General features: G+C 37.5%; 1 protein-coding gene across 2 annotated transcripts in view; it reads right to left on the bottom strand.

The window, feature by feature from the left end:
• Positions 1–2,412: 2,412 nt before the first annotated feature.
• LOC101622481 (chromosome unknown open reading frame, human C5orf30) overlaps positions 2,413–11,161 on the bottom strand; it is a 19,670-nt gene continuing 10,921 nt past the window's right edge. The window contains exon 2 of one of the 2 annotated variants that reach the window (XM_012721960.1): positions 2,413–4,846. In XM_012721960.1, coding sequence (XP_012577414.1) covers positions 4,200–4,823 — 624 coding nt within the window. In that variant the 5' untranslated portion in view covers positions 4,824–4,846 and the 3' untranslated portion in view covers positions 2,413–4,199. The remainder of the gene's footprint in view (positions 4,847–11,161) is intronic. The other variant, XM_004678360.2, reaches the window with a different exon arrangement.

Below are 11,161 nucleotides of genomic sequence, written 5' to 3'. Positions count from 1 at the left end.
AGGTAGGCCCCAGAACAGTCTCTTACTCTCAAGTCCAATGCTCAAGATCATTTATCAGTTCACACTATGAGCTACTATAGTGTCAGAGAAACAGGTTCGATCTCCTGTGTAATGCTTCTCATTCAGAAGTAACTGCTTGAAGTGCTGGGTTAAGAAAGACCGGTGACTGGTGTTGACTGAGAGGTGAGGGGCAAGGTGGCCCACGCCTATTTCTGCCACCCCAGTTCTAAACACTTAAACAAAATCTGAATTTCATCATCTTCAAGAAAGTTAAGTTTCTTAAGTGTAACATTGGGCCAGGGATAGAGGATTCAGTCTTTCTAATATGTATTTCCAAGTGCAAATCTTTTATATAAAAATCCAGTGAAGACACTTCCTGGTGAATCAAACTTAAAAGGAAACATCGAGAGAGCGTTCCCTCCTCTTTCTGCCAACACAGGATAACACTATTCCTTCAGAGCTTTCAGCAAGAACTCTGAAAGTACCACTAGTTTTTCCACAAAAGCAAAACCATCAAAACTCTACGTTACAGAAGCATCAGGATCACTTAAGGATTTCACTGAGCAGTTACTGTCTTTTATTCCAGTGGATACTGTGTTCTTGTTTGAAGACTAACTTTTCTTATCCTGTGGTCTGTCCCATGTATCTGTGTATCAGAGAAACCCCAAAGACACAGGTGCATTTATGTTTAGTTTCAGACTTTTGCTGAGAAATCATTTCTGAAAACCTTGCACAAAGTCATTTCACATGATACCATTACAAATTCAAACCCCACCACCACCTACAGAACAATGAAGTATCCTAGGGATGAACAAACAAGTTCAAAATAACAAATCCAAGTTGTTCTTTTGATTTGTTTCTAGTAGTGTTCTCCTCAGCCTGAAAAGGTCCTTTCTTTTCTTTTCTTTTTTTTTTTTCCCCTAATGGAAAATATCAAATACTTCACAATCATTACCTAAAGTATACTTACAGAGCGAAACATGTGAAATTCTGGTAATTTCCACTTCTAGCTCTATAATCACATTTATGGTCTTTCCAAGGCAATTTTCCTCATCAATTTTCATTTCCCCAATCAAATTATATTGCTTGAAAAGCAAATTTTTACTTAATACATGTGTTCACTCTGCATTACAGTAACATACATCCTTGTTATCTCCACCAACCCTTCCAGAGGATCTATGTCACTTATAAATTGCTTGAGAGTTTCCCATCCTAATTTCTATGATTGAGAACAAACACTCAGGCAAGATTCATTTAAAAGTTCATTAACATTCTTCAATGATTATAATAGAATAAAAGCCTTTCCATGACAAAAAGTCCATTGGAATAAGAAAATAAAAATAGGTTGTTTTTCTCCAGAGCTCAAGAAATAATTTCAGTCAAGGATCAATTTCCTTTTAAAAGTTAACTTAAAGTCTTCTAAAAGCTTCCCAGATTCCAAATATTGAAATCACTGAAATAGCTCATGCAAGTAAAAAGACATGACTATCCATACATGGATTTATATTGCATCAGGAGTGATGGACAGGCCTCAATGGGCCTGAACAACAGCAGTCCCGCAGATCTGGGGGCTCTGAAAGAGTAGAGTTTAATCTATCCCCCTAGTCTTTTCTTCTCTGTCTACTGGCTATGAGAGCCCTGGAACCAAAGATGAAACTGAAATCAGAGGAGCAATAGAAATCAGAGGAGCAGAAGCAACTCCCCCAGATTGAAGCAAGAATACTTTATATATCCACTATGCCCCCAGGTAAAATGGTATTTCCACAAAAAAAAAAAAAAATTAAGTCATACAGGAATGCAATGTTTTTAGTGTAAGAGAATACCATCATCAAGGGCAGTTGTGGCTGAAAGTGTTTCTAGTTTGGTTTGGAATATGAATTGAATAAAAATGGAGGAGTGAAGGGTTCAAAACTAGAACCCACATTAAAAAGCAAGAGACCAGAATAATCTTTCTTTCCTATGAGAGCATATGGGTTGCAGACAGAGCCAGACTGAAAATGACTGACCTTGAGTTTTAAATCTTTCTAAGAAACCATAGTTAAAGTTATATATATCTACTAATCAGAGAATGGAAATATGCCATCTCTCAAATTGTTAACCTCTTCACTTTTGCAAAAAGTTTTTTATGTAAAAATGAAACAAAGCAGCTACCCTTTTTTTATTTAGCTCAAAAAGTAGTTAGGTGCATGGACAGGAACAGATGTCATGGGTACACAATTGTGTTTTCTCACAGGCTGTACAGGTATCATGGCCATGAATACATCCTTTACCTTGAAGTGTGAAAGAGCACAGAAGTAATATATGATTTACAAAGGAGGGGTTTAAAAATAAGTTGGTAAGATAGAATTCTCAATAGTAGTTACCCATCTGCTAATGGTGGACCTAATTCAAAGCACCACACAACACTGTGCATTTACATCACCCTTTTATTTCATTGTTAGAAATAATACAGTTCCACAGGGTAAATCATCAATAAATAACGGTGTTTAATCATTAAACGTAAAAATCCCAACTCTTTGGCATCTGACAGGATTCTATTACTTGTCAAACTAGTGACTGTGTAGATATAGTTAATCTTAGTGATCATTCATCAATACAATATGTTACAAAGGTGCAATTTACTTTTAAAATATACAATAGCCCATCACCAAATCTGATCAACTCAGTAAATTATGAGCCAACTTCCCCCAGCCTCTTTCACAAAGTTTGCCTCAGTGAAAGTATAGTAAATGTTACGAGTTCCTAGGGTTCTCTAACACTTGCTCTGTTCTAAATAGTTTGCCATTCATTCTGGCTAAATAAAAGTCACAACTGTAACAGAAGTGACCTGCTCAATAATTAAAAGTTGCTCTTATTTTTAAAGCAATTTGTTAACACCTAAGAAACTCGTAGCCCCCAAAATAAAATTTAAGCAGTTCTATGCTACCAGAAATGCCAATTCAATTATAAATTGCACCTTCAAGAGTCAAAACAGAAAGAAACCTTTACAAAATGGTTTAAGTTACATTTCTTTTTTCAAAATATATTCAAGAATAGTTGAGCTAGATTTGTTACTAAAGCCAGGGCATTATTTCTTTAGCAACAAATTAAACCAGTGCAATTGACATAAATTGTTAAGTAATCCAGGATTAACCCATTAAAACTGTAGAAGCAAGTTAGGCTCCTTCCCTAGTCCTAGAGACTGGAATTTCAGTAAGTGCATGTACTGCGCAGAACTAAAACTGGAATGACCCGGATGCCATGCTGAATGGTGTCACTTCCTACTCAGTTTGAGCATTCAATAGTAGAAATCACAAGTTCCTCTTTAAAGTTCCATTCACATACAGAACATTCAGATGCAAACAATTTTATGCTTATAGTCCATAATTAAAAGAATCCTTTTCATTCTAAACTTCCAGAGGAATTTTAAATTAGAAAATAAGCACTAAGGAAATTTTTTCAACTTATTAAACTTCATTTTGGAAACTTTCTGGAAGAGTTCCCCCCACAATGTAAAATAAATACTTTGTATCCCAAATTTCATTTTATTAAGACACACTTTAATAACGCTATAAAGAAATATTTTACACCCATAGAGATCAATAACTTCCATGCGGAAATAAAAAAATCATTGCTCAATAATACTATTGAGGCAAGTGAAGAAAGATTACTCTCTTGTCAATCTGAAATGTTAATTTTTTTCAGTGCAAAACCAGTTATAAAATATTTAAACTCAATATTTAAAAATAAAAAGTGGTCCAATTCAGCAATGTTCAAGTTCTAAAGTCCATAAAACAAATCATTACATACATTTCATAGTAAAATACAGAGATTAAAGAAGTACTTGAGTACTTAAGATATAAATTTCTAATGTATCATACCAAGTCAGCAACAACCAAGCAGGTAACATTCCCAATTTGAGTGTCAGAATCAAAAGGTGACATTACTGTACCAAAGCCGTGTTTCCTAGCTAAAAAGCTATACAAACTAGTGGTCAACATTCTCTTTTCTTTGCAGATGCGTGCTCTAGAATGATTTTCCCCCAAGTACCTGTGATTCATTCCTGTATTCAAAATTTGATCCCAACGATTTTTATGTTCCAGGAACATTTAGCTGATATAACCATCTACAGTGTGAAGAGTCCTGTACAGAGTACAACAGTGGATTTTTCTACCCAAGGGCAGGCTGACCTAAACTGGCTAACACACTCTGTGCGTCACTCATGTGTTATTCCTAGCAAACACACGGTCCCCTCTGAGGGTTAGGTGTTGAAGCTGGTACTGTAGCACTTCTGTGTCAGCTGGCTCCTTGATGTTCATTTTATCTAGATTGAGGTAGTCCAGAGATTTGGAGTGAGCCCTTTTACCTTTAAGAAGACAAAGAGGCAGAGGCCCATGGAGAGCCTTGTAAGGTTCATAAGGTAAAGATTTAGTGCACTTGTCTCCTGAGCTGGGCATGCGCCTTCGTCTCCTGCCATTGACCGCTGGGATCTCATATGGCTGGTAGTACCTACTTCTTGTTTTATACAAGCGAGAAGAACGGGCGAGTCCTGCATCCAGCTGTTTGGAGCGCAAGGAAGGGGTGGCTTCCCCCTTACTCTCCTCACCTCCCGTGCACTTCTGGGCTAACTTCAGGAGTTCCTCACCAGTGGTGAAGCCAACCAAATAGTTAGAGTCCATGTGGAGGATCTGGTAGCCCGACACAGTCCGGCGCATGGGTGAACACGGTGTACTGGAGCAGCGGGGCTTCTCCGCCTCTGCCTTCCCCGGGGAGCTCGCCTCGACCACGGGCAAGGGCAGGGTGGTCAGAGGACTTCTGGACTCGCCATTAACATCTACTTCCATTTTAGGCACCAGTCTGCACACTCCTAAAAGCGAACAGATGCAGATTAGAAAAATATACAGCATGGGACCTTGGGCCACCTGGATGAATTTTAGAAAGCTCAGGGACAGTGAATGTTATTACATTGGGCTGAAAATCTGCCAAGGTGACAGATTTTTATCTTTGTCTATTAAACCTTCCAGAATAAGCATGACATGACTACTGCTTCTCTATCTTCAAGGACTCAGAGGCAGGTTCAATTAAAGTCTGAACTACTACTAAAAGTTTCAGGTGAAGAAGAGGGCTTAAAACAACGATAACACTTTTTAAATGCAGCATTCCATCAGTGAGGTAACGTTCACCCTGTGATGCATGATCAAGCAAGTCAAATACATGAAGCAAATCAAGACAATCCTATACAGTTTCATAGTAACCCACCAATAATTACATCCTGAAAATTAAAATCTTTACTTTTTTCTATCATTTCAAATATGTGGCCAGCTCTTCACAACCATTTCTTTTTAATTATGTTTAAGAAGAATATAATGAAAGAGAAAAACTGATCATTTTCTGCAAAGATTCTAATTTGTACCTAAAAAGGAAGGAGGTTTCCTCCTTTCGTATCTGTCGATGAATTATTCAGAGAAAAACAAGTTGCAGTTTAGAAGCTGGTCCTAAATCCATCAATTCAGGTCATTTCTAATGTTAAACACACATAAATTACCAAAATCATTTTGACCAATCAGAAGATATGCTATTTATTTGACAGTTATTTTATTTTGTAATACTTAGCATATAGTTTTGACTAGATTAGTGACTGAACAATTTATGCACATGCTAATAATATTATGATTATTATACTACATAGTTGGGGAAATTCCAGTGACAAAACATTGCATATAGTGACCAGCTACTAAAAAGTTGCAGAAGAATCAAATTTTGGAAAGTAAAATACTAACAAAGCTAAATGACAATATTTACTATAGGAAACTTTATCCCTAATTTATCATCAGTTATAAATAGTTAAGTATCTCAAATTGTTAACCAAAAATGATGCCAAATACTATCTAATTTCACAATGAAAGAACTGTGAAAAACATTTATTATTAAATCTTTTATGAACTCTTTTGTAGAACACACCATCTTTTCCTAATTGAAGTATTTCAGAACTTTATTCTTTTATTGCTTGCTATCTTTTCCTTCACTAGAAAATAAACCAAGACAGTGAAGAAATTACCAGATGCCACCCTGTCCACAATTGTGTCCACAGCAACAGAACTAAAAACTTTCATTAATAATGATTCCTGAGATAAAGCAAACATCAAAGGAGGCAATACTGCTTTATTCACTTTTTATGATAAATCCTAGCCTATTTCCTATTTTAATTTAACCAAAAGACCTCAACCCTTTAAGATTTAAAATAAGTGGCTTTTTCCTTTATTTTCATGTAAAATAAATGTACTCTTGACTGTGTAATGTATTTATTGATTAGAAAGGAATAGTAGGTGACTGACTACTATTTCTTCTGATCTGCACACAAAAACCTAAGGTTCTCATCAAAAGAACTATAGCAGGCCACTTGATGAAGTGCATCAAATTTGATGCTGAGCCAACAATGTTCACTTTAAGCTGAATGAGAAACTAATTCTTCCTTTCTCACTTGTTCTGTCATCCAGGAAGAGCAGAGAGGACAACTCCTAGGCCCTCAACCCACCTAACTTGACGGCCACTTACAGGCCGAGCTGATTCTCTGATACTTCATTCTGTACTTCATTATGAAAGATGGCAAGAGGAGGGTGAGGGAGGCAAAAGAGCCTGGGCTGGAAAGGAAATGGAGCCCAGGGAGTGACCTCAACTAGGCCCCATTAAGTGACAGTGGTCCAGATGTTTTCCAAATCTGACAGTCCCTGGATTTCCATAGGTCCCCTTTCGGTGCTCTGTAAAATATATAAGCTTTCTAAAATTCAAAATGGGTAATAATTCAAACAATTAGGTGTATGGGGCATAAATGCAGCTAAGCAAGCTCTCAGTGCACAAAATCATTATAAATAAATGCAGGCACTGAGCTCTAGTAAACAGGGTCACCAAAGGTTCACTTTCATGTTAAGTCAATTTTGCCACATCAAGGCAGAATGCTAGGAATTTCAAGAACAAAGGAAGGCATGATACAAGGGTATGACAGAAATGGGCAAAAATGATATATTAGCTCAGAAAATGAGTACCTCGAAAACTAGAGAGTAAAGACAATGACTGAGGTATTGAATAAAGGTCAAATTTGATGAGATGTGAAATAGACACTATTTTTAATATCACTGACTAAATTTCCTGCTGTCAGAAAGACCATAAAAAACATCAACAGCCATGGCAAGACTCTCCAACATGATATTCAGGCAGCTACCTGAGAAGCAGTGATTTAACCTTAGATTGTTAGCATATTGTTAACCAAGAGATGTGGTTTTAAAGTTCCGGAAGTTTCAGTCAGGTAGTCAGTTGTAAGAAACCTACAAGATATGCTAATTAAGGTAAACTACACACTATCTATAGAAGACACTAATTAGCCAAAAAGCTAAAGAAGTAAGTAGTCCTAATATCCTGTAACACTAGTATTTAACCTAATATCTAAGGTCAACACAAAACAGGTAAAAGTTCCATGTAAAATTTCTGAATGGGCATCTCCTTGTACTTGATTCATTTTAAATGCTCATATAAAGCTGCCACCTGCTGAACGTTCAATGAGCAATTCTAAGGCTGGAAAATGGCATTTTTTACATCTAAGACATCAATACTTTTGCTCCAAACAAGGGTGCATTCTTAAAAGGAAAGTTCCTTTAGGTAATTTCACTGGTATTTGCAGTGTCTTATTCAAGCATGGAGGATGCAACCAAGATAAAATGCTTAGATTGTTTGCATCCTTTCTCTTATATACTGCCCTTCTAAGAACCTACTATGTGGCACTATGGAAAAGGTGGAAACTGAGTTTCAGAAAGACAGCACTGATTGGTAGAAACTTCATTTTTAACTAGATGGAATGCTGACCAAACAGCATAATTTCCATTCTTTAACATGATCAAAACCAAAAATTTTTAAGCTCTCAAACTGCTGGTAATTTCCTGGCTGGATTTAAACCATGGAGCAAGAGCCTGAAACCAGTTACAGAATCAGCTTGCTCAGCTTATCTTTGAAAGGGTTGGTAGGTAGCATCTCACCTAGAAAAGGGTGACCCTAAAAACAATAAAGATTGAACAGTCTCACGGATAGTGTATCTTGATACATGGATGTCCAATACTTTGTACTACTGAATTTACTAAACAACATTCATTAGGCAACTCAGTTGCTGTAACTACAACTAGGAATGGTCTGTGTTAGGCAGCATATTCTTCATTTTGCCATGAAGACTGCTTATGGATTTGTTATCTTTAAACATTCTCTTCATGATTCAGCATAATGTCTCGTATTCTAAAATAAACCTTGTATCAGAAAAAGCATGCTGCCAAGATAAATGATGACAAAGCAGTCTGGTAAATATGGTATTGCAGGTACATGAAACAGCCAACCTTGCTTCAGCATCAATGAGGAGAAATGTGAATGAGGAATCAGGCCCAATGTGAACTACCACACCACAGGATACTGAAAAGGAGAGACCAGCAATACCCTGTTGCTTCCATTAATGCCTTTTATATACAGTTTAAATCAAAATAAATACTGGAAACAGAAAATAGAAACAGTGTTTTTGTAACAGAAGCACCAAAATATTTGGTGATGAAAGAGTCTAACCAAACATGTACCCTCTGGAGAAAAGTGATCTTGGAGTTGAACAATCTTTTAAAACTGAGTTCCTTACTTAAATAAGGATCAGGAACAAATATCAATACATGTTTTAAATGATAGCTAAAGATCATCACTATAAAATTCCTTCAGCAGCCCATCAATAACAATGACTTCAATGTGCATTTACAAAATATATGGAACACCAAGCAATTTTCACAGATGCCATAGATGTATTTCTTTAAGGTAGATGAAGATTCAAAACTAGACAATATGGGAAGAGGTAACATTTTTTAAAATTTATTAAAAAAAATGCATAGAAAGAGGCACAAAAATGATGTAAAAATAAACTACTACATTAAAAAAAAAATGCACAGAGAGAACAGAAACCATAAAATACCTGGAAGCCAAACACTACACGACATACACTTCAGCAACATCTTTAAAGATAGAGCACCCAGGCCCTCCCTGGTGGCGCAGCGGGTTAAAGCACAGCACTAAGAAGCTTAAGCCACTTCCGCATGAGTTCGATCCCCGCCTGTCCCGGAGGTGACCACATGGCGCGGCAGACCTCTCCTGACCCACCCGCTGCTCCCCTCAGCAGTGTACTTCATTGATCTGCCTGTTCTGCTCCCCGCTCTGTCTCTGGTGAAGACTCTCACCGCCCCTGAGCCTCTGGCCTGTACCCCAGTTCTGTATGAATAAATAAATCTTTAAAAAAAAAAAAAAAAGATAGAGCACCCAATGCCATGATAATGAGGCAAGGATAAATAGGTGGGACTACATCAAGTTAAAGAGCTTCTGTATAGCAAAAGAGACATTACAAAAAACAAACAGAAAGCCCACTAATTGGGAAAACATTTTCTCACACAAAAGTAGTGATAAAGGATTAATCACAAAAGTATATGGAGAACTGATGAAACTCAACAAAAATACAGTAAACAACCCCATCAAAAGATGGGCAGAAGGGCTAAAGAGACACGTCTCCAAAGAGGAAATGCAGATGGCCAACAAGCATATGAAAAAATGTTCAACATCACTCATAATAAGGAAGATGCAAATTAAAATCACAATGAGATACCACCTCACCCCAGTGAGATTGGCACATCTTCAAACAATTAGCAACAACAAATGTTGGTGAGGATGTGGAAAAAAAGGAACTCTCCTGCACTGCTGGTGGGAATGCAAACTAGTACAACCACTATGGAAAACTGTTTGGAGGTTCCTCAAACTGCTTAACATGGAGCTTCCCTACACCCAGCAATCCCACTCCTAGGTATCTACCCAAAAGACACAAAAACACTGATTGAAAAAGATACCTGCACCCCCATGTTTATTGCTGCTTTATTTACAATTGGAAAAACATGGAAGCAGCCCAAATGCCCAAAAGTAGATGATTGGATTAAAAAGATGTGGTACATATACACAATGGAATATTACTCAGCAACCAAAAAAAAAAAAAAAAGAAACACATTTCTTTTGCAGCAACATGGATGGAGCTGGAGAAGATCATGCTTAGTGAAATAAGCTAGAAAGAAAATGAAAAATACTGGATGGTTTCGCTCATAGCAGGAGTATAATGGACCAGGTGAGAAAATAATAATGAACAGCCATATACCAGAGACATTTTATGGGGGTGGAGTGGGGAATGGGATCAAAAACAGTGGGGGGGGGGAAATGCACAATACTATGGTGATGGCACATGAGTGACTTGGTGATGGGAAACCCACGGGCATTACAAGTGAGATGAAAAAAAATGTACAAAATGATGCAAAACCAAACTATTATAAAAAAAATTACACAGAGACTTCTAAAGCACTGGGCACAGGAGGCAATTATGAACTTGGGCCAAACCTAAAGTAATCAAGTTCAAATCACAACACACACGTAGGGGAACTAGGCGCACCAGACAAGCACGTACAGATGACTACAGATGACTGTGCCCTCATGGAATTGGCTTAGCTGGGAACACTCTCTAAGAGGCCAAACTCCCCAAACATTTGGCACAACTTGAAATTTTGAAAATATAACCAAATGCCTTAGTTCCTTAAACCAGCTCAGAATTAAGTTTCATAACTGCAATGCAAAGAATTCATTTGGAGAAGTACAGCAATCTGGGAGTGTTTTTTCTTAATGAGGATTATCAAAAAAAGTCACCCTCAGTCATCAGAAAACGGTTCCATATGTTTGAAATGTTTTTAGCAACAAACACCCATACCATTTAAGAGAAAACAGATACATACAAAACTTTCTAAATACATAGGACAAAAACATTATAAAATGTGAACCAAAAATTCTTTTAAAGAAAGAGTAAAGTGAAAGGAACTGGCATGACAGAGACAGCATTCCTTGGGAAACAGTCTCCTAAAAAGGACAGTTATCGGCCCTCCCTGGTGGCGCAGTGGGTTAAAGCACAGCACTAAGAAGCTAAAGCTGCTTCCCCATGAGTTCGATTCCCGCCTGCCACGGAGGTGACCACATGGCGTGGCAGACCTCTCCTGACCCGCCCACTGCTCCTCTCAGCAGTGTACTTCCTTGATCTGCCTGTTCTGCTCCCCGCTCTTAAAGTTCCGGAAGTTTCAGTCAGGTAGTCAGT

Source organism: Condylura cristata, unplaced genomic scaffold (genome assembly GCF_000260355.1).
Source record: "Condylura cristata isolate star-nosed mole 26May11 unplaced genomic scaffold, ConCri1.0 scaffold00007, whole genome shotgun sequence".
Classification (NCBI taxonomy): domain Eukaryota; kingdom Metazoa; phylum Chordata; class Mammalia; order Eulipotyphla; family Talpidae; genus Condylura; species Condylura cristata.
This window is presented reverse-complemented; position numbering and strand designations above follow the sequence as displayed.